Source organism: Mangifera indica, chromosome 11 (genome assembly GCF_011075055.1).
Source record: "Mangifera indica cultivar Alphonso chromosome 11, CATAS_Mindica_2.1, whole genome shotgun sequence".
In the NCBI taxonomy this organism is placed as follows: Eukaryota; Viridiplantae; Streptophyta; class Magnoliopsida; order Sapindales; family Anacardiaceae; genus Mangifera; species Mangifera indica.
The window spans coordinates 10,911,456-10,936,805 of NC_058147.1; the positions used below are offsets into that span (position 1 = coordinate 10,911,456).

Consider the following 25,350-nt stretch of genomic DNA (forward strand, 5'->3'; position numbering starts at 1 on the left):
TAACATCATAAATGTAAAAAATCTTTAATATCTTTTTTTCGTATGACAGAAAAAGATTCAATCCAAAAAATCTATATGATAGAGACATCATCAGAGCATCGAGCCACAAAGTTGATCCACTTCAAATACCAGTAGGACCAATTATAAGAAGTTAAGTCGAGAAGTCAAGCCAAGAAGTTGCAATAAGCCTTAAATAGACTCATGGAAGATGTTTGGTCCAAGTCAAGCATCATAAAGGCTAATTGGGTCATGGAAGGCACCGAAGGACTTAATTTGATCCAGTTCTTAGTTCAAAAAGGAGTAAAAGAATCAACCATAGGGGATAAAAGCCCAATCTAAGAGTAGCCTGTCATATTCAGACGTCAAGGATGCATTCAAGGGAAAACGTCTAAACATGCCTTGGTTAGACCCAGGATTATGTTATTATTATTTTTTTGTAATTGACTAAGACTTGTTTTATTAAAGCCCAACTTTTATTTAAGTTATGTGTTATGTAATGGGATACTTAAATTAGTTATTTTTAAAGCCCAAATGCCATGTTGGTTTTTAAGTTAGGTTATCGGGCATTTAATTAGTGAATGAGCTTAGGTAAATTAGGTAATCCATTTGGCTAAGATCAAGTTAGACTTTAGGGTTTGTAGGCACCATTTTTAAAGATATATTTTTTTTTGAAACAATAACCGTGAGTTTAACCTTGTTTCAAGATTTTAACTTCTTGATTCAAAACTATTAAGAACTTATCAAAGTTCATCCCTTGAGGCATTCTAATCACTAATCTATATCAATGTTCGAACGAATTTTGTTCGTTTCGAGTCAAGATGGAACCTGTTTCAATCTTGACAAAGATCGATTCTTAATTGGGTTTTGTGTATCGTCATTAAAGTTTGCATCAAATTTGGTGTCAAAGCCACATTGAATCAAGTTCTTGATATTTTTTTTCAAAAAATTTTATTATTCTTGTGTTTCTTGGTGTTCCTGAAAATTTATTGGCTATTTTCTTAAGTCTTTTCTTTGTTTTCGTGTGAAATTCTTATGTTTCCTTCTTTTCTACATCTAATGTGATCACCTAAAGAAAAGTTTGATCAAATTTCACCAAATCTTGGTGAATCTTGATAGTGTCAAATTTAGGGTTTATGATTCTTGTCTTGTTTTTCAATTTGCTTTGTGATCTTGATCCTTATTTCTTGTGTCTTTTGTGTTAATTGTCATTCTTGGTGTCTTTTCTTTTGATTTTGGGAATTCTTGCTTGAAAAACTAGTGAAGCCAAATTCTAGGTTGTGTGGTGTCTAAATTTGTTCTTGATTGAACTTTGATTAAAAAAAATAGCAAAAAAATTTAAAAAAAAGAAAAATTTAAAAAAAAAAAAGGAATTGGTTATGGCCAAATAGGTGTGTTGTGTTTGGATAAGGTTTGATTAGTTTATAATCAAAATTTCAAGCAAACCTTGGTGCGTGTAGTGCAAGCCAAATTGGGAAAGTAATATCTTGAGTGAATTTTGTCTTATGCTGATCTTGAAATTCTTGGAAAAAGTTTGTTTGCCAAGTTAAGAAAGTAGTTTCTTGGTTGATCTTTCTTGTTTTGTTCCTGAATTCTTAGGAGAATTTTGGGTTGGTTGAGAGTTATTATGAGTTTATGTTGAATTCTTTGAACTTCGGGAAGAAATCTTCAGATTGCCAAAATTTAAAGCTTGAGTCTTGGCTTATATTCTTTGAGAGCATGAATCTTGTTTGGAAAAAAGGTGTGAGTTTGCTAAAATTAGGAAGTAGTTGACTAGATCTAGTGTGAGTCACTCTCTTCTTGATTGAAGTTTGCTTGCAAGTCATAAAAGAAAACAAAAATAAAGAAACTAGTGTAGTGTAAATTCAGCCAAGAAATTGTTAAAAAACAAAGAAAAAAAAAAGAAATAAGAAAAGAAAAAAAATCAAGGAGAGAAATTATCACTTACCTCCTTTGAATTTAACTCTCTATTCTTGTTATCTCTTTCAAGTTTTCTCTTCTTGATTGCTTCATTCTTTTATTTGTTTCCATTTTTTCAATTCTGAATTTTTTTTCCTTCTTGAGTCTTTATTCTATTCGTTTGTTTTCATTAGTGATTGTATTCGTCTCAAGGTTGTTCTTGGTTCATTCTTTATAAAAAATTAGATTATAGAGTATGTAAGAACAATAGAGTGAAAACATGAGTGTGAGTGTAAACACATGAGGGAGCATGTGACGATTTTTATTTATATATATATTTTTTTGTTTTGAAAATTTAAACATGGTAAATCCCAAAAATACTAGTATTGTGGAAGGTTCAGGTAATACCGAGGCTTTTACAATGCAAGCCATCCAACAACAATTCAAACGCCTCTTTAATATGATAGGGAGTGTTAATGATAGATTGGATAGGTTGGAGAAGCAACAAAGTGATAGAGAGGGATCTAACAGGAGTAAAGAAAGAAAAAAACACCTTTAGAGCAAAATGAAGATAGGGTTAATTCTGATAGTGATGAGGGTAGTGGTAGGTAAATTACTTTAGAAAGCAAAGGGGATGAAGATGACATAAAAATAGTTTGTATAAAAGAGATAAATAGGGTGATAATAGCTTCAATAGTATTAAAGATGAAAATTCTACCTTTTCAGGGTATAAATGACCTGAAGGCCTATTTAAATTAGGAACGTAAAGTAGATTAGGTTTTCGACATTCATTGGTATATAGAGGAGAAAAAGGTGAAATTAGCAGCTGTAGAATTCACCAATTATGCAAGTATTTAGTGGGATTGGTTACTAAAGAATAGACATAGGAATTTGGGTAGACCCATAGATACTTAGGATTATATAAAGAGTGTAATAAGACACAATTTGTTCCAAGCCATTACAATAAGGATTTGCTTCAAAAATTACAAAGGCTTAGGTAAAGGACAAAAAGTGCAGAAGACTATCACAAGAAGATGGAGATAGTCATGATTAGGGTTAATATAAAGAAGGATAAGGAGAACACTATGGCTAGGTTCTTAAATGGGTTGAACAAAGATTTAGTAAATGTAGTATAGCTCTAACTTTATGTAGAATTAGAGGATTTGTTGCATATGGTGATGAAGATAGAGAGATAGTTACAACGACAGAGTAAAAGGGATATAAGGTCCTATTTTAGCAATTGGAAACCAAGTGTGTCAAAGAAAGATGACAAACCACCTTATAAGCCAAAAACTGAACACTGTAAACCTAAAGAAGAGGAACTCAACCAAGAAAAACTTAGTACCAAACCTAAACCACAGAAAATAAACAATGAGATCAAATGTTTTAAGTGTTTGGGTAAGGGTCACATAGTCTCTTAGTGTCCTAACAAAAGAACTATGTTATTGAGGGAGGATAGTGGGTATGAGATAAAAAAAGAGTTGTGTGATGAGTCTATGCCATCATTAGAAGGTGCTAGTGATAAATAGTTAGAGTATCCAGTAAAGAGTGAGGCACTAGTGTCTAGGAGAGCTTTAAATTTATAGTATAAAGAAGAAAATGATGAGCAGAGAGAATATATTTCATACTATGTGTCATGTGAAGGGTAAGGTGTACACTTTGATCATAGATAGGGGTAGTTGCATGAATGTAGCCAGTATCGGGCTTGTAGAAAAACTTAGTTTACCTACACTTAAACACTTTAAAGCTTATAAACTTCAATGGTTGAATGACTATGAAGAGATTTGGGTTAATAGACAAGTGGTGGTAGCTCTGTCTATAGATAGATATCAAGATGAGTTTTTATGTGATGTAGTACCCATGCATGCCGATCACATTTTATTGGGTAGGTCGTGGCAATAAGATAAAAAAGTGACACATGACAGGTTTAATAATATGTATTCCTTTATGATAAATAATAAGTTAATAACACTTGTACCTTTGTCACCAAAACAAGTTTATGATGATCTAGTGAAAAGGAGAAAGATGTTTGTTGAAAAAAAAGAAAGTGAGAGTGAAAAGAAAAGAGAAACTTTGAATGAGGAAAAGAGAAGAAAGAGAGGGGCTGGAAAGAAGAGAGAGAGAAAAAAGACCTTAAGAAAAGAAAAAGGAGAGAAAAAAATGAGTAGGAAAAAATAGCTTTCATGCAAAACTGAGTGATGTGAAGGTAGGCCTTGTGGCTAAACAATATTTATTATTGTTGGTCTATAAGAAAAAATTTTTGTTTTCCACTAACATTGACCATTCTCTTCCTAGTTGTTTGTTTTGAAAATGTATTCCTTAAGGAGATTCCATATGGATTGCCATTGATTCGTGGGACTAAGTAATAGATTGATTTCATATCTAAAGCAATGATACCCAATCGCCCAACCTATGGAAGTAATCCTAACGAGACAAAAAAGTTGTAGAGGTAAGTGAAAGAGTTGTTGGAAAAGGATATGTAAGGGAGAGCATGATCCATGTGTCGTACCGATAATTCTAGTGCATAAAAGGGATGGGTCGTAAAGGATGTGTGTTAACTATCGAACTATCAACAAAATCATTGTAAGGTACACTATCCCATACCTAGGCTAGATGATATGCTTGATGTATTTCATGGATCATATATCTTTCAAAATTTGATTTAAAAAGTGGGTATCGTCAATGTAGGATGAAAGAAAGTGATGAATGAAAAACTATCTTTAAAACCAAACATGACTTGTAGGAGTGATTGGTAATCCCATTTGGGCTTACTAACACACCTAGTACATTTATGAGGTTAATGAATCATGTCTTGCATGCATTTATAAACAAGTTTGTAATAATCTATTTTGATGATATACTCATTTATAGTCGTAGTCTAGATGAGTATAAAGGATACGTGCATGATGTTTTGCTTGTGCTTAGGGAAAAAAAGATTATTTGGTAATCTTAAGAAGTGTTCTTTTTGCACTAACCAGATTGTGTTTCTAAGATTTATGGTCTCATCTAGAGGGATTAAGGTAGATAAGGAGAAGGTCAAGGCTATTCGAGACCATTACCAAGGTTAGAAGTTTCCATGGTCTAGCTAGTTTCTATAAGAGATTTGTGCAAGACTTTAGTACACGAGCTGCACCATTAACTAAAATAATTAAAAAGAATGTAGGGTTTAAGTGAGGTAAGAAACGAGAATGTGCATTCATATTGATTAAAGATAAGTTGAGTATTGCACCTTTAGTTGTTTTGCCTGATTTTTCTAAACTGTTTGAAGTTGAATGTGATGTTTCAAGTGTAAGCATTGGAGCTATTTTGATACAAGAAAAAAAACCTATAGCATTTTTCAATGAGAAACTTAACGAGGCCACCTTGAAGTACCCTACTTATGACAAGAAGTATATGCTTTGGTAAGGGGATAGGAGACATGGCAACATTACTTTTGGCTACACAAGTTCATCGTTCGAATAGATCATGAGTCCCTAAAACATTTAAAAGGATAAGATAAGTTGAACAAAAGACATGTCAGGTAAGTTGAACTCATAAAAACTTTTTCTTATGTCATCAATAACAAGCAAGATGAGGAAAATCTTATGGCAGATGTATTATTACGCAGTTACACTTTAATCTCAACTTTAGATACTAAGTTGCTTGGGTTTAAGTATATCAAGGATTTGCATGTGACTGATGTAGAATTTTCTAGTATTTATGATGCTTGTGAGAAAGTTGCATTTGATAAGTTTTATAGGTATGATGGATATTTGTTTAAGGAGAATAAATTATATGTGCCTATGAGTTCCTTACGTGAATTGCTTATTAAGGAAGCATATGGGGGTGGACTAGTAGGTCATTTTAGCATAGCTAAAACCTTAGACATCTTATAGAAGCATTTCTTTTGGCCACATATGAAATAGATGTGTTAGGTGTAAGCAGGCTAAGTCAAAAGTTTTATCCTATGGATTGTATACACCCTTACCAATACCTAGTGAACCTTAGGTTGATATTTCTATAGACTTTGTGTTAGGGCTGCTTAGGATAATGAAGGGTACAGATGTAATTTTTGTAGTCGTTGATGGATTCTCCAAAATGGCATAATTCATTCTATGACATAAAACTAATGACACTACTAATATTACTGATTTATTTTTTAGAGACATAGTACGCTTACATGGAGTTCTAAGAAGCATTGTGTTTGATCAAGATGTTAAGTTTCTTAGCTACTTCTGGAAGGTATTATGGGAAAAATAGGTACGAAGTTTTTATTTTTCACTATATGTCACTCGTAAACCGATGGACAAACTGAAGTAGTAAATAGGGCATTAACTCAATTATTGTGTGTTGTGATTGAAAAGAACTTAAAAACTTGGGAGGAATGTTTACCACACATAGAATTCGCATATAATAGGACAATGCATTCCACTACAAGTTATTCCCTATTTGAGATCGTTTATGGTTTTAATCCACTAACTCTTTTAGATCTTTTGCCATTGTTTATTGATGAGAGAACTAGCCTAGATAGGAAAACAAAAGTGGAGCTTGTGAAGCAGATTCATAAGAAGGTCAAACAAAACATTGAAAAACAGACTAAAAAGTTTACTAAGCAAGCTAACAAAGAAATAAGTCAAATCTCCTATGATCATGCGAAAAGAAAGTTTCCTCAGTAACAAAAGTCAAATCTCCATCAAAAGGGAGATTGTCTATTTCAAGTCCTTGAGTGAATTGGAGATAATGCCTACAGATTGGATCTTTTAGGTGAATACAATATAAGTGCTACTTTTAATGTGTCTGACTTATTTTTGTTTGATGATACAGATTTTGGGGCAAATCCTTTTCAAAAAGGAGGAATGATATAGACATCATCAAAGCATTGATCAGAGCACTGGGCCATGGAACAAGCTATAAATGAACTCATAAAAGAGCTTTGGTCCAAGTCAAGCATCATGGAGGCTGATCGGGTGAAGGAAGGCATTGGGGGACTAGCTAATTTGATCCAATTCTCAGTTAAAGAAGGAGTACAAGAATCAGCCATGGGGATAAAAGCCCAATCTAAGAGTAACATGTCATATTCGGTCGTCATGGAAGCATTCAAGGGAAGGCATCCAAGCATGCCTTGGTTAGGTTTAGGATTATGTTATTATTATTTTTTGTAATGGGCTAAGACTTGTTTTATTCAAGCCCAAGCTTTTATTTAAGCTATGTGTTATGTAACGGGCTACTTAAATTAGTTATTTTTAAAGCCTAAATGTCATGTTGGTTTTTAACTTAGGTTATTGGGCATTCAATTAGTTAATGGGGTTAGGTAAATTGGGTAGTCTATTGGGTTAAGGTCAAGTTAGGCCAATAGGTTTTGTAGACACCATTTAAAAAAAACAATATTTTTGGAAGAGTAAATAGTAACTGTAATGGACAATAACCGTGAGTTTCAACCTTGTTTCAAGATTTCAACTTCTTTATCCAAAACTATTAAGAACTTACCAAGGTTCATCCTTTTTGGTGTTCTAATCACTAATCTATACAAAAGGTTGTACGAATTTCATTCGTGTTGAGTCAAGGTGGAACCTATTTTAATCTTGGACAAAGATTGAATTCTTCATCGGGTTTTGTGCATTGTCATTGAAGTTCGTATCGAATTTGGTATCAGAGCTCGACTCTAAATCAAAAAAAAAAAAAGAAATAATGAAATAAAGAAAAGAAAAAAATGAGAAAAAAACAAAATTAAAACAAACCAATTTAAAATATGGAAACATGAGTGCCTGAGTGATATTTTTTTTTTGGAGAGGGGTGAAACATGTGAGAGAGTGTGTGAGGTCCTTTCTAACATATTTTACAAGTTACAATCATGTCATTAAGCAAAAATAAAAGTTCCACTAAAAATGACGATCTGATGACAAATCCTTTTAAAGAGAGTGGGAATGATGTGATCCATGGAAGACCAAGAAGATATGGTCCAATAATGAATGACTATGACAAGAGTGTGGTAGGTTAGATAGCATTAAGACATTGAAGACAGAAACTAAAGATAAGAAGCATGATATGGCAGTCAAAGATGACATGGCAAATGACATGAAGACATCAAACACATGGGAAATGATTTGGCATGTCCTTGGTGATGTTTTTACTTGTCAAAATATTAAGAGAAAGTTGGATTAGATGAAAATTTATGTGAAGAAAGCAAGAGAATTCAATTAGAGTTTAACTTCCCAGTATTTTTAATTTTCTAGTTGTTTAAAGTTTTATTTGTTTTAAAAGTCATAATTTTATTTTCTTTAGGAGTTATAATTACATTAGAATTATTATTTAAATTAGGATTATTATTCAGATTAGGATTGTTATCATCCTAGAGATTAAATTTATTATTATCCTATTTAGACTATAACTATAAATAATCATGTAAGCCTTGAGGCAAAGGATACACATTTTGCATAATAAAATTATGAGATCTTTTCTCTTGGTTCTTTTGAGAACTCATGAACTTATCAGGAATATTTTCTTGTAACATTCAAATATGACTTATCATTCTCCTTCTTTTCTATTCTAGAGTATGACGTTAACTTATACCTTTGGTTCATGTCAATTATAGACATCAGGTCATTATGTTTATACTTTCAGTTTGTGATTATCTATAATCATTAGGTTAAGGTTTTTATACTTTTGGTTTGTGTTAATTATAGACATTGGGTCCAGGTTTTCTTTAATTTGAAATATGATTTAGATTTTATGGGTTTCTAGCTTTCTTGCTTGCGTGTAGGGTCTCATAGTTCATCTGTGAGATTCGTATAACTATATTCCCTAATTCGAATCAACAAAAAAATAAATTTAATAACTCTTTTCGGCAGTGTAAAAAATATTTTATAGTTCATATGTGGTGTCTTATAACTTACAAATACTACTTATTTGAATTTATTATGTTTGGTGCATCTATTCATATGTTCGTTAATGGTTTGATATTTGCAATAGTTACATTTATCGTATAGATTAGAAATTAAATTTTTTAAATATTGACAAGTAATTGTTAATCTCATTGGTTATCAATTGTATTATTTTGAAATTGAAGTTGTAGACTTACTTAAATTCTTCATTATGATATTACGTTTTTTTTATTCCTACAATTAATCATATAAAAAGACAATATATAAACTATTAGTATTAACTTGAAATAGAGCAATTTTATTGAGATAATCCATTGTTTAATGTCAAAATATCTTTTTGTGTATTATTTTGTAACAAATCAAGTTATTCCTTGACATTTGATAAAATTTATTGTTCTGTAACAAATTATATCATTACATGTTGTTCTTTGACATGACTTTACCTATTATATAATTTGGGTTCATCTGAGTTAAGTCAAGTCAATCCAAAAAATGTTGATTCAGTTTAGGGTTGAAAATTTTTGACACGATTCTATTTTAGGTCACACGACACAAACATGACCTTATGATATAAACTACCAAGTCTATACATAGGTCATGTCACACAAACTACTAAGACCTAACTTGAATTCAACGTATCTAATGCCCTTAAGAAAGTAATTGACATCTTAGATGTCTACTAACCATTGTGTCTCATATACATGTTAATTGGACTATCAGGCTAACTAGCTATGATACTTATGTCACACTAGTAAACTGGTCGTGACCCCTCTTTTTCTATATATGCATAGCTAGGGATTGCTTAACTGAATTACCATCCTCGAATGGCCCCTACCATGGGCACTATATGATGCATCCCACAAACCACATAAGGAACTAATTAGTGTGCCACTCTTCCTTACCATACACACCTGAATTGAGAATGAATTGCTAATGTACCTTAGCACCAAGTGCATGATGCCTATCATGGGTATTTATCTCGTGTAGTCAGATTGCTTTCACATATCTTGCCACTTACACACATAATTAGTGGTTATCTAGGTGTATACCACTTCCTTAACTTTTCTAATTTTCAACCTGAATTTGACTTAGTTAGCATTTGTGTTATCTTTCATATGGTCAAACACCTATACTATAGCTAGTTATCTCATTTTTATCTTTTCTAGGCCTTTATAGCTCAACTCCCATAAAAACACATAACATAGGGGTAAAATGGTCATTCTACACCATCTAAACAAATGTCACTATGCTTTTACTCTTTGTTCATCTTTCTAGGCTTATGAATAAGTGTCATTCTTTACAAAAAATAAGTGTTTGCCCTTTTATGACTACCAACCTACAGACGTTGACTAACGTCATTAAGTCTTAACTTGTGTTCCTCTTGTGTCCTTATCATTTGCTCTACAATAACATGAATGGTCGTTTGACCTATACTAAACGTTTATTCAAGTAAAATTCTCTAGGACTAACGTTCATTGTGTGAATGAAAAAATCGTCTTTATCCTAAAAGATAAATAATTATTCATGCTTGCATAAATTGACATTCATCACATTTCAAAATTGTATACCCTATTAGTTTATATGATTTCCAGCTAACACAAATGCAACCTCAAGTCTCTACTTCGTTCATATTCATTTCTAAACATCTCTAATCATGATTCTAGCAAAGAATAGCCATTTAAAGATGCTTTAATTCGTAGATCATCATATTGTTATACAATAGGTCACAATTTATATCCTTTACACGTATCTACATGATTTAGCATGTTGATTCTTTAAAGACCGGACACAAACTTTATAGTAAGTTCTCTAATCCTTATCATAGCTTATTCTTATGCATAGAAATCAAGCAACCATAATCATATTCACTAGTATAAACACACATACATCTTAGTCTGCATAAGAGAAATAAGAAAGGCCAACTACTCACTTGGCTTCCATCGAGAGCTAAATCTTCACATGGCTATGAGTTTTCAATGTTCCTTCCTCCTCTTGGTGATCTTTGATCACCCAACTTTTACTCTTGTGTGTTGTTTAGCTCTACAACTAGATATAAGGTAAAAAAGAGTCAAATGCAACACACTTCTTTTTATTTTACTAAATAGACTAATGAATGACCATTTGCTCTCCATGAATGGTCGTTCCTGCATTTATACCATTAAATCACATTTCGAAATCATTGGAAAACGTATCTTATCCAAATTTGAATTCAACAAACACAAAAACAAACATTCACTAGATCATGCATGACCATTCATCCTTTTACACGACCATTTTTACACACTCAACATGAAATGACTATTTTCCCCTTCACTATGCATGAATAGACATCTACCCATGTGATGAACGTCTATTCACACTACAATTTAAATACTTAATTAAATAACATTAAAACAACGAGAAAAATACCAAAATGTCATTGGGCCTTCATGTAGGTGTTACAATAATCAACTTGAAATTGCTTTGGTAAGAATATAACTCATTGATCTTTTGATCTAATCTTAGGTAGCTCTAATATTTTTCTATCAAGTTTCTCATTTATAAAGAATCCATCCACTTGTATATGCTTAGTACTATCATGTTGTATTGGGTTGTGTGCAATGTCACATAAAGCTTTATTATCACAATACAACTGAATTAGATGACTAAACGAGTAACCCAAATCTTGCAAAAAGAGTCGTAGCCATAATACTTCACAAAGTCCCAAGTGTCATGCCCCTAAACTTAGCTAAAGCACTAGGTCAAGCAACAATATGTTGTTTCTTACTTTTCCATGTAACCATATTAACACTCACGAATGTAAAGTAGCCTGAAGTATATCATCAATTGATCCAGTCCAGAAAATATATGTATAAACTTTAATACTTTAAAATTTTATATTTTTAGTGAATAAAATTCCTTTTCTTAGAGCAAACTCCAGATATCTCAAAATGCATTGCTAAAAAAGAATGATTTTATGTTTTATAAGGAGTCAATTTGCTAGAGTGTATCTTATGATTTGATGGATAAAGTAACAACATATTAATCAAATTGAATATGAAAGTTATGTCTCCAATAATCAAGATTCAAATTTTGCCCATAAAGTATACTAATAAGCACTTCATTTTGCTTATTCACAGGTAGCAATGCATTTAATTATATAGACAATAATGTCTTTTTGTAATTCTTGGTGTATTAAGTATAAAATATTATTGACAATAAAAATAATTAAAATTCAAGTAAGTTTATAGATAGATAGAGAAATAAAATGTTGAAAGTGTGATTGATAATACATTATTTATTGAGATTTTGCCAAATTATTTTTTTTCAGTTTCGTTTGAAAACTTTTCTAAATTGAACCAAATCAGATCGTCTATATCCCCATCTAATTTTTCTTTCCTAAAGTTAGATTCTCTGTTCCAATCTTCCTGATGATTTGGGCTCCATTTGTTATATAAACAAAGAGCTCCTCTCCTGTGCACATAGGCCTCTTGTCTAGCCTTTGTTGAATATGCTCATCATTTTTTTTTTCTTTCAGTTTACGCAAATCCATCCTAAATCCAACTGTAGAATTCAGATGTTAATATTTTTATTTCATTCTAAACAAAGTAGTATGTAAATTTTTATTTATTTATTCAATTAATTAAAAAATTAATTCATTCATAGAAAAAAACATGAATTAAAAGGGTCATGCTGTACATGATGGCTGCTGCAATCACACTAACAGAAAAACGAATAGACATATAACCTTACGAGGAGCACCACCAATATTGAATTGCTATAATTGAGGAATACTTGTCTTAATCTATGCTTGTATTTTTCATTAATGTGTTGAATTCATTAAATTTAGTTCATCCAATATTAGGAGTATAAGTAGTGGGAAGATATGGGAGGAAATCAAATGAAAATTTGTTATGACTGCTCGTTTGCATTGTTAGCACTTTTCACTTTGATTTTAAAAACCATATCAAAGTGGGTAGTCCAACCGATTGGATTGTTATCACCAGCAAAAATTGTTATGGTTCATTCGACACCAAGTTTTGAAGTTATACCGGATTGGATGAGGTGCTTTGGTTGAACCAGTTAAAAAATTGGGTTGATGCAATCAACATATAATTTTTTTTTTTTTTAGATTTGTTATTAAGACTTAAACTCAAAATATAATCTATTAATTTTGAGTATGTATACTATCAAACTAAGTTTATTTTAATATTAAAATAATTTAAACTATATTTAACGATAAATTATACAAAATTGTTTAAAAATTATTTTTAAATAATTATCCAATTCGATCACCTGTCAAACGGATTGATCACCAATTTGACCAGACGACCCCTCCATTGAGTCGATATCTGATTAAATTCCGAAAACATTGCTTCTAACAAAATTGTTACTCATGCTAAAAAGACATACTTTAGTACAGAATAAAAGTAAAATGAATGAAATCAATGGATTTTTCATGATATATAGTTTTTATTAGTCATATAACTATTAAAAGTTCTTTTTGCTTACTCTCTTTGTCTATCCAACATGGTTGTAAAGGTGAAAAATATTGAAAAAAGTTCAATTGTTCAAGGATCTGATCATATTTTCTAAGGAATGAAGAAATAATTCGTACTATTTTCATTTTTATGATATTATTTTTATATCAATATAACTTATATTCTCTATAAGTAAATTTAAATCACATTGCTTTCCCGAAACTATATAAATTAAATTCAAATTTTATTATAATTTTAATTTAATATACAATATTTCAATGAATATGTAATTTTTCTTTCATTTATCAATTTATTAAAGAATTTCACAACTAAAAATACATGCATGAAATTTTTTCATCTTGGACAAACTCTCAAAACTATTTTTTAAATTATTTTTGTCATCCTTAAATTGATTACTAATTAATTCATGTGTAAATTCCTCTGCAGGAAACACAAATAATCATAGGAAGATCTGAAGAGCACCATCAATAAAATGAGAAACTTAGAATTACTTTGTTTATCTTATTAGATAATTGATTGTATTTATTGTAATTATTTTATTCCATTGTCATCCCTGACAAGAAAACATGAAATGTGGATGCTTAAGCTTTCTAAATGCACGAAGGAATTTGCATGTCTAATACTTTCATATATAGATTTTATTTACTTGTCTCTTTTGGTATTGTTGAAAGTAAGAGTCATGTAGGAGAATAATTTTGTTTAGTGTTGAAAGTAACAGTGAATTAGCAGAAAATTTCATAAGTAATTTTTTATAAGGGAACTCAAAATAATAAAAGCTTGTTACCATATTTAGTTTAAATAAATAATTAAAAAATAATTAAGCAGGCTTCTAAAAGTGTGATATTGTCACATATAAATGATATTTTGAATTTTCTTTTCTCTCTTTTCTTTGGTAAGTAGAAAACACAGAATTTTCCTTTTTTCCTGTTTATTCTTTTCGGTATTTTTATTAATATATCGACTAAACAATAAGACTTGCATTAGAAAAATAAGAAATAAAGAAAAAAAAATCTAATTTCAATAATTTGTCGACGGCAATAAAATTTAAGTTAGGGTCTTTAAAAGGAGAAAAGTACACTCAAAACCAATCTTTTGTTTTTCATAGTAATATTATTTAAAGGTAATATTAGAAAAATTAGAGCTTACTGAAAATTAAAAAAATGTTAAATATCGTTTTTAATAATTAATTCGTTGTAAAAAAATGATTTAAATATTCATGCAGTTCCTGCTGGTTGTTGCAGTTATGGTTATAGGATGATGCATAGATATATAAATAAATCGAACGATAAATGGGACATATGGAAGCATTTGATATACATAATGAATGGATGATATTAACGTACAAGGTTTCATCAATCGAAAAACTAATATTGTAGTGTGTTCTTAAGAAACTCAACCAGTACGATGACAAACAAAACATGAGTAGTTTGTGTAAGAGCATTGAAGGACTCAATTATATTAGCAGTCAGGATATTGAATCAAATGTTGTCAAAATGGGTTTGTGCCCATCTTTTATATCCAATATTGATCAAATAGGTTGTCACATTAGGATCTATTCGAATATTCTTCTTATCGCAACATTGAAATCATGGAGGCGGTATGCCTTAGCAACCCTCTAAAGTAACTTTTCAAAGTGTTTGGTTTTTTTGTACTATGTATACATGTTACTTTTTATATGATAGTTATAAAAACCGCAGACAACATTAGACATAACGTTTACCATTGATGCAATGATTGCATGATATTAATATGAAATTATGGCCAAGTTTGGGACATCCTCAATGAACATTTGTAGGCACCTCAAGAACAGCGTCCATGTCTCCATACCTTCATTTGCCCCAACATCAAATGATAACAGATATATCTTATTATTATCATCGTTAACAACAATAATGAAAAGTGTTCCAAGATACTTATTTTTTAAATGTGAAACATTAATACAAATTACTGAGTGACAAAACTGATAAAACCCTTTTATTGAGCAACCCAATGTTATAAAAAAAACTAAAACTAAAACTTATTTTCTATATCGATATCAATATGTGTTATAGTTCTTGGGTTTCGTAACTCCAAGTTATGATAATATTTAGATAAGAGCGTGAAAGACTCATTGGGGCTTCCTCATAATACATTTATATAAGCCTTAGCGTGTCAAACTTGTGTGTATGATATGTTGATCTTGAACCTATCCGTACTGTTGAAAATAATTTTCTTCAATCAATATATACGATTGATCGCAAATATTGATTTATAATAATTCAATATCTTATTTTTTATTTTTAAGTAATATTAAATATATTTTTATTTATTATATAATGTCCAAAATTGTTATTGTAATAAAGAATGATGGAAAAATAACACATGTTTATTAGAGATATTAATTATTTTAGTCACATTTTCAACCGTCTATACATATATAGACACATTTTTATTCAATGTACATTTATATTCATATTTATGATTGGCTTTTTTTTTAAAATGAAAATTGTTTGACTAATTAGCCAATCACTTGGCCAAGCACCTGGTCAGACATCTGACCAAACAACTTTCATTTTTAAATTTTTTTTTTTTTTTTTTTGGGTTAGTTAGCTATCTAAACACCTAAACAAACAACCTAGCCAAACACCAAGCTAAATAGCTTTTATTTTTTAAAGTTTTTTTTTGTTAGTTGATCAGCCAAAAATCAACCCAAACACCTAATCGAACAACTTAAATTTTTAAAAGATTTTTTTTTTGGCAAAAAGTAATTTGTTGACCAATCAAACACTTAGTCAAATAATTTTTATTTAAAAAAAAAAGTTAAATATAAATGTAATTATAAATATATATTAAATAAAAAGGTAGCTAGATATGTATAGACAGTTAAAAAAATAGCTAGAATAATTAAAATCTTTGCTCATTATGCTAAAAATGATGGAATATATAAATATATAATTTTAATACATGCCTGTTAATTATGTAGAAACTAATCCAAAACATCAACCCAAGAATCAACATATCACTATAATCAAATTAGATTTTAATGTGGTAATAGATGTACTAAAATATTATTATTATTCACAATTTGGAATTGTTAAATTTAAATCCATTATATTTCAAACTAAATAACAAGACACTCTCATTTCATCTCTTTTTTTTTTTTTTTCCTCTGTAACTATGATCAATCAATAATTAGGATCCAATATAGTTGTAAATGTGTAAAAGTGTCTATTACCACTAGACCTTGCACTTCAAATTTACCACTAAAATTTGATATATCATCCTTTGCCCAAATTCTGCAGGATCTCCAGTGATTCCATCTGCATCAGATTGATTATAAATAATTATTACATTTGCTTGACAATAACAAAAGAATATCGTTACTTGACATTGTTGCTCGAAACACCTTCAGGAACCCCTGCTTGCTATGTCATTGACTCTGGTCCTTGGCTCCAATGATTTACCATTAAATTGACAGAGAAATCCAATGAAGCAAAAGAAACAACTGATTCATTCTCTGCAAATTCTCTTAGGATTTGGTTCAATTTCCTCACCAGATCTCCAACTACTTGTACCTGCATATTGTGCATATAGTGGACACACCCCGCAACATTTCACCTTGCAATCTTTCGCTCCATACTCAACAGGGTAAAAGTGAAACGAGGCAGTTGTACCCTCAAGTAGCCTAGCATTTAAACAGGGATCATATCCTAACACAACATGATCCCCATCAATGAACACAGAATCATAGCTGATCATAGTGACATGCATTTGGCAACTGTAGTAATCAGCACTATTCTTATTAAAATGATAATCACAACTGACATAGAAAGCACTATCACAGTAGCTTTCCTCAAATTCAACAACTGCAGACAAACAAAACCCCATGAACCTTTTATTGCACCAATTCTCAGAGGCCTCAATGGTTACTGAGGATCCTGAACTTCTATAGTTGAACCAGATGGGAATTTCAGTTCCAGGTAAACACAAGCTGATTGTAGGTGTGACTTTAAGTACCTGAAACATGAGTTGTGATAAGTCTTCAGAGACAGGAAAATGAAAAAGAGAATTTACTAACCTTTTCACAACAAAGCCTCAATGATGCCACTGCCATATGATGAATTCTTAGCTGGGAAAGTTCCGAAATGTCCTGACAGTTTGTGAATAAGAAGCGGATTGTGATCCATGAAAATGGGACATAATGTTCGGATACAATCTCCAATTCGGATGGATCCAATTCTTCTAGACTTGATGGAAGCTTGGGTAATGATTGTAGCCGCTTGCAGTTTGTCGCTTCTAGTACTCTTAAACATGGTGGAAGCTCTGGCAAAGATTGAAGCATATTGCAATCTCTTAAGTAAAGACGTTTCAGCCTTGATAGTTGTTTGATTCTTGAAGGTAGGCTCTCAAAATTGTTTCCGTTCAGATTTAATGTTTTCAATGAGGACATACAACAAAGGTCTTCAGGAATTTCAGTCAGATTGCAGAATGATAAAAATAATTCTTTCAAGGAACATAAAGCTGACAATGGAGGCAAAACAAAACCAGGACATTGGCAATATATGTTTTCCTTCCACTCTATGATAGAGTTCTCTGACAATTTGACAAGTTTTGAGCAACCAGAAAAATCCAATTCAATCAGAGATGTTAATTTACGGATGCTGCTTGGAATGGTCACAAGATTTTTGCAACCCACCAATCTCAAATGACAAAGCCCATTTAAATTGTCAATTGAAGATGGCAGCTCTTTAATCACTGTTGCTCCATTCAACAAAAGACTCTCTAAACATTCCATCTTTTCCAAAATTTCTGGGAAACTCTCAAGTTTAGTGCAAAAATTAAGTTCAAGACGTTGAAGAGATTTCAATTTACAAATACTAGTTGAAATACTCTTGAGTTTTGAGCATCGTGTCAAAGTTAATAAACAAAGCTCAGTTAGACAAGCGATGGATGAGGGAACCACTTCTATGGCAGTTCCACTAAGATTTAAATCTCTTATATTCCCTGAAATCTGAGGAAAATCTGTAAGGTATATGCAGGAGGCTAGGTTGAGAGTTACAAGTGATTTAAAATGAATGTTGCTTGGAAAGTTCCTAAGGCTTTTACAGCCATTTAGTCGCAGGATATGAAGGTGATTGAGACATCCGATAGATGATGGAACCTTAACCAAGTTTGTGCAGTGTTCAAGCTTTATTATCTCTATATTTGGGGCCTCTGAGACATCTGGGATCCCAATCAAGTGCTGAGAGTGATAAAGATCAATCGATTTTAACTCGAAGGCAGGCTGTACCAAACAGATAAATTTGTATGGATGAAACGTGCACTACAATAGATTGATAATGAAGGAATCAGCAATATATAAGAAATTATACATACCTTAGTTCCTATCCAGAGTTGTTCAATGTTGCTGAATGGCAGGCTAATTTCAATAAGTTTCTCGGGACTAAATCTCGATGGCAACGTCCTCAAGGGATATCCAACCCAATAGAGGCATCTTAATTCATCAGATAGATATTCTAATCCTTGGTTAAAATACAGTTTAGGGTTACTTGCAAAGTCTCCCAAAAGATGATCAGATGCATAGAAATTCAGAAGCCTAAGATTAGGCATATTTTTGAAGGCTTCAGAACTTACATGAATTTCTCTGATTTTAGACATATCTAGGAACAAGCCTTCAATTGCAGCAGTTCCCTTAAAGCAGAAGAAAGAATAGTTAGCATAAAATACAAAGTGAAGTAAAAATGAAATTCCATTAAATTTTTACTCACCGTGTTTTTCTTCAAAATGCTACAGACATCTTCAGGATTCCACAATCTGCTATGCTTGCCAGGCTCTTTGAAGGATACTTTGCGAACAATTTCCCAGCCCATCTCTTGTAGTAAATCATGCATTTGTAGCTTGTTGTTACTTGAAATTGTAATGAGTGATTTATCAATGAGAACACTCAGCCCGTAGTGTGCAGAGAAGTAACAACCATCTAATATTCTTATCACTCGATCTCTATCCTCCCCTTTAAAGAAGCATGCAATGTCAAGAAATATATCTTGCTCTTCACGGTCTAGCCCATCGTAACTGATTCTCAGTATGTTATGAATTTTAGGATTAGAAATCTTGTTTAATTTTTTCACTGCACTTTCCCAATCTCGTTTGCTCTTTTTGTGTAAGGAAGAAGCCAATACTTTAAGAGCTAATGGGTTGCCTTTGGCATAATCTACCACTGTGTTTGAGAGCTCCAAAAAATCATTAGGGGGGTCATTTTGTTGAAAGGCAAAATTGCAAAAGAGTTGAAGAGCTTCATGATGCTTGAATCCCTCCACCTTATAAATGTTACGCACTCCTAAATTACAAAGAACCTGTCTATCTCTAGTGGTTAAAATAACTCTACTTCCTGGACCAAATCGATCAATCCCTCCGGTTAAAAACTGTAATTGTTCTGAATCATTGACATCATCCAGAATAATGAAAACCTTTTTGCATTGAAGCCTGTGCTTAATGAAAGGAGGTATCATATTGGGAGTGCCAATACTAACATTTCTTTCTTGCAATACTTGAGAAATAACTTGCTCTCTTAAACGAGCTAATCCACCACATTTTTCTGATTCTTCTCTAACATTGTGAATAAAGCAATGACCTTCAAACTGACTAGAAATTTGGTTGAAAATAGCTTCAGCAATTGTTGTTTTACCTATCCCACCCATTCCCCAAATTCCCACAACTCGAAAATCTGACAATCCCATGCATAATAACGATTTCACTTGCTCAATGCGTGATTCTAAACCAACTAGACCTTCAAAATCACTTGAGGGTGATATACCATTCAATTTCTCCAAAACATCTTTAACAATTTCATGTACAAGTTTGGAGTCGGGCCTATCAAAAATGTGAAAAAAGAACAATAGGAGTAAGTGCCCACAAAGTATGAACAAAAATTTGTAACTTATCAAGACTACAAAACTAAAGCATCGAAAGAAGAAACGTTTCTGTATTTATCAGTCAACCAATTAACTTCGACTGTATATAATTAAGTAAGAGTTTGAAACTTCCAAGGCTTACCATGTTATCGATGAACTCCATCCAGATAGATTGGATGCTTCGGTCAAAGCAGTCCTAAATCTTTGCAGTTTTTCTATCTTCCCCTTAAAATATTCTTCATGCTTAACAAAAGCCTCCTTAAAGCTTCCAGTCTGGTGGCGTACATCCGATGGATTTACGTTGTAAAAAACTGGAATAACTATTTGGCGCTTGAATTTTTTGCATTCAAGAATCTTTACTAGCTCATCTAAGCACCATCTAGAGGAAGCGTAATCCTTAGAGAAAATTATTACTGAAATATTTGATTCTTCAATTGCTTTCAGAAGGGCAGGCGATATTTCATCTCCTCTCTTAAGCCCATCATCATCAATGAAGGTTTGAATTTGTTTTTGGCACAAAGCAGCATAGAGATGACTGGTAAAATTAGCCCGAGTATCCTCTCCTCTAAAACTAAGGAAAACATTATATTTTCCTTGAGCAAACATGGAAGAAGGAGATGGTGATGAAGATGATGAAGCCATTTAAAGTAGTTGAGAGTACTTTAATTCATGGCTGCGTAATTTCTGCTAACAAGTCTTCCAATTGCCCTAGCTTTATCGGAGAGTTGCGTTAGGAATATTTTGAGCGATCTTGAAATTTTTATCATCCAAACATTCCGTAATTACAAAATTAACACTCCTTTATATTCACTAAATATTTATATCATAAAAATAACATAATATCCATATCATCTTTATTTTACAAAATTTTTCCATAAAATTCATCCAAATTTAGGTTAGATCCAAACTGCCAATCTTATGTATTTTCCTTGTTTTACAATTAAAAGCTAAAGACTGTTAAATAGACAAACTGTAAGATTTCTGAAAATAAGATTTTATTATTAAATATTGTTCTATGTTAGGTAAATTAGTTTCATTCTAAAAAATTGATTAAATTTGATGAAATGATGTGTTAATTTAGATGAATTGTTTTTAGTGAAAATTGATGGGTATGTGAGGTCGCTTACCCTAGGCGAGATCGCTTGGACTAAGCGACCTCACCTTTTCACATTTTTCTAATTATTTTTTTAAGTTTATTTGTTTATATTGCATGTTTATTTTCATTAAAAAATGGAAAATGCCACATTTATGATTTGCTATGGAGGGTAATGAATTATTGGAGAGAACAATGTAGTGAGATATATTGGAAGGGATAAAATAGAGATCTACATTAAAACAAGTGTTGATTTATAAAGATTTATGACAAAAATATGTTATTGGCTCAGAATCAATCGAAATAAATCAAATGTGTACATATTTATCCCTAGGTAAGCATCGATGAGTGGGTATCCATATGAGATTCGAGATGATGATCTTGAGTGTGTGATGGTGGTAGCAAGAAACAAACAATGATCTACACAACTTTATATTACTGAGAGTCATATTGCAAGAAGAGATAATTTGCAAGAAAAACATGTTGATGAGGAGAGGAAGTAATGGAGAATTATCTGAAATACAATTAGACACAACTACACAATTTATAGGAGTATGATGTCAACCACGATGATGATGATGATAATAGGGAGTACGATGATGACGATAAGGGTCAAGATGATGACGGCGACAATAATGATCAATTTGAGCAGTTTGTTGATGTTGACTACATATATGATGTACTGATCCAAGACCTTAAGATGTATAATATATGAGAAGATGCTCAAAGAAGTCAAACCAATCAATGTTATGACAAAGTCGAGTGTAGCACGGGATGTTTCATAAGGTACGCATATACAAGTGATGTTTCAAATCCAAATTTGTTTTAATAGGTTCTTAAGCCATCTGTGCATGCTAAGAACGCGGATATTACTAATCATGATACACAACGAGACTATGCTGGGAGACTGTGCTACTTTGATCGGAAATGTTGGGAGATTAAGTATGTAGTAGAGCATTGTAAATGGTAGGCATGAGCAACAAGTGACGAGGTTAAAGGCTTTTAGTTGTTAAGGCATATGAGGGATGCACACACTTGTCTACAAGATCAAATACTACCACATCATAGATAGACTAGTGTCCAGGCTTGGGGACCATATAATAATAAAATACTACATAGTTATTTATAAGAGTAGTAATAAGGGTAAATTTGAAGATAAATAATAAAGTAATAGTAAACGTTTTCACCTAACATTTAAAACTTTCAAGAAGAAAGTTGATATTCAAGTTTCTGTTACATTTGTGAAATTTTAACTTATTTAATATAATGAGTATGAGTTTAATCATTGTGTTTCGTATTTACCCATTCAATTACTTACAAAAAAAAATTTCACTTTTCTTCTAAACAATGCAGGTGAATAACATGAGAACATAATATAAATTAGTTATATTGATCTAACAAGTAAGGAGAAATTTGCATACAATGTCATAGTTGTTACATAAGGTGGATTTTTCCACCACATGGAAGACAAATTGGATACTTGTGTGGGATTGCATTCAATGATTTGATGGCTTCCCACATGTGAATACAATTTTCCCACCCAGCGAAGAAATGAGCCATTTGGGCAGGGAATATTGACTTTGGGTGGCCTGCATTAAATGGCTTTAGAAAATTGCTTTATCCCATGGAAAGGAGGCGGCAAAACTAGTATAAATATCCCCTCCTCTCTTCATTCATAAAGGTTATCCATACATTGACCATTAATTCATCTCCAGCCTTTCATCTTTCCTTCATTTTTCCTTCAGTTCTCTTTTTAGTTATATAAATTTTATAACATATTTTTAGCATCAGCTTAGGTATATTTTAATATTAATTATCTTTCAATTATGTTATTATTTTATTTGTATATTACAAATATAGATATTCAAGTTCTAATATTATCTTATTTGTAAAATACAAACATTGATGTTTTAATTATTGTTATCTTCTACTTAATTGTTCATTTATAGTTATATTATATTTACAAACCAAAGTTTGTAAAATTATGAATCTGGACCTAAAGTTTTAAATATCATTTGTAACCCAAACTTTATAAAATTATAAAAGCCAAAGGACTATTTCCCACCCAAAGTATGTTGTTTTCTCAATTTTCCCTCCGTTAACTTTGAAAATCTTATTTACTTACCCATGGACGGTTAAAATTAACGATTTCAAGGGTAAAATCATCTTTTTTTCTGTAATATTAAAAATAAACTTAAATTTGATTTTATTTTTCTCCCCCAACCCAAGTTTTCAAAAATAGCACTTTCCCCCTTAGGGTTTCCAATTTTCTAAATTCAATTTTTCGGCAACGTCTTTTCCTCTCTGACGACCTCTAAGCAACATCTCTTCTTCTTCGATACTGTCTCCTTCCAACAGTTCTCTTCGACATCATCATTGATGAAGAAGACTTGTACAAAGACGAAGAGTTTTTGTCTAGAGACAAAGATGAGGTCTTCGTTAGAGATGAAGACCGTTCATCTTCGTCAATAACGATACCGAGGAGAACCACCATAAAGAGGTCGCACTAGAGAGAAAGAGACGTCACCTAGAGGTTGTCGAGGAGAAAAAAGAGTTGTCGAAAAATTGAATCTGAAAAATTGGAAACCCTAGGGGGAAAATGTTGTTTTTTGAAAACTTGGGTTGGGAAAAATTGTTAGTTTTTAGGGTTTGAGGAGAAATGATCTAACCAACTGATTTAGTTAATTTTAACCGCCCATGGGTGGGATTTTCAAAATTAACGGAGGAAAACTTAAAAAAACAACATACTTTGGTTGGGAAATAGTCCTTTGGCCAATTATAAACTTAGATTTGAAGTCATAAATATCATTTGTAACATGAAATTTACAAAAACAAGGACCTGAAATCCTAAATATTATTTGAATATTTGTTTTTATGATAATAATTGTATCCAATTTACAACATGAAGTTTGTAAAATCGCCAGAATATATATATATATATATATATATGGGAAAAGGACTATTTACCACCCATCTTTTAGCCCATTCTTAAACCTATACCCACAGGAGATCAAAAACCCTTTTTCCTACCCATGACCAAACTGTCATCTATTTTTCCAGTTAGGGATAGGGGCAAAATCATCATTTTACTGTTTAAAACTTTAAAACTTTAAAATTTCACCATTTCCCCCCTCCAGGTTTTAAAAACTAACAACTAACCCATCCTCAAAGTTTGAAAAGTTTAATTTCGCACTAGGGTTTGCTTCCTTCTCCGGCCACCACCGACGACCTACGCATTTGATCAATCTCCCATCTCCAACTATAAAGGACGACCCTTCGTCGCCCAGATCTAGACGACGAAGCGTCGTCCAGATCTGAAAGAACAGATGAAGGATGACATTTCTTCGTCCTTTGTCGTTGCATCTGGACCATGCGATGAGTGACGAAGGACGACGTCGTCCTTCATCGTCTAGGTGGAGCGACGAAGAGAGACCTCTTCGTTGCACAGTGGTGCGATGAGGAGATGAAGATCTTTTCATCGCACCACCGTCGTCGCACCACGAGAAGGAGGAGGCCGGTGACGATGTCAGAGACAACGTCGGAAGATGAAGTTGAAGAATGGGGGTGAAACTGCTAGTTTTGAAAGTTATGGGGGGCGGTTGTGTTTTGGAAAATATGGAAACCCTAGGTTTGGGGGTGAAAATGTTAGTTTTCAAAATTTAAAAACTTTAGGTTAAGGTGAAATGTTAGTTTCTAAAACCTAAGGGGGGTGAAAAGTAATAAATTTTATAACTTTTTAATATAAACAGTAAAATGACAATTTTACCCCTATTCTTAACTGAAAAAACGGACGGCAGTTTGGTCATGGATGGGAAAAAAGGGTTTTTGATCTCCCGTGGATATACGTTTGAGAATGGGCTAAAAGATGGGTGGGAAATAGTCATTTTCCATATATATATATATATATATATATGAGGCCGAAGTCTTAAGTTTCATCAAAGTATTTATTTTATAATAATTATATCACATTTACAATCTAAAGTTTGTATAAATTATGAAAAATATGGACTTGAAGTCTAAATTATAACTAGAATACATATTATAATATTCTGAATACTAATTACAAAACCAAAAGTTTTGTAAAGATGGGAAAATATATGAACCTAAAGTTTCCAAAAATTAATCCCAAT

At 31.9% G+C, this 25,350-nt stretch overlaps 1 protein-coding gene across 1 annotated transcript; it reads right to left on the minus strand.

Moving 5' to 3' along the window:
• Positions 1 to 16,460: 16,460 nt before the first annotated feature.
• Positions 16,461 to 20,884, minus strand: LOC123230031 (disease resistance-like protein DSC1). Its single transcript, XM_044656126.1, has 5 exons — positions 20,270 to 20,884; positions 18,985 to 20,086; positions 18,593 to 18,907; positions 17,295 to 18,500; positions 16,461 to 17,233 (listed from the first exon to the last, which is right to left on the minus strand). Exons 1-5 carry the CDS (start codon positions 20,767 to 20,769, stop codon positions 16,727 to 16,729), a joined length of 3,630 nt encoding a protein of 1,209 aa, XP_044512061.1. The 5' UTR covers positions 20,770 to 20,884; the 3' UTR covers positions 16,461 to 16,726.
• Between the last annotated feature and the right edge of the window lie 4,466 nt (positions 20,885 to 25,350).

Bases quoted from the DNA above. Each gene is read 5' to 3' on its own strand.
- LOC123230031 (XM_044656126.1), bottom strand. From the start codon at position 20,769: ATGGCTTCATCATCTTCATCACCATCTCCTTCTTCCATGTTTGCTCAA. The intron at 18,501-18,592 runs GTATGTATAATT...TGTTTGGTACAG, and splicing joins AACTCTGGATAGGAACTAAG to CCTGCCTTCGAGTTAAAATC. The intron at 17,234-17,294 runs GTTAGTAAATTC...CTCATGTTTCAG, and splicing joins TGAGGCTTTGTTGTGAAAAG to GTACTTAAAGTCACACCTAC.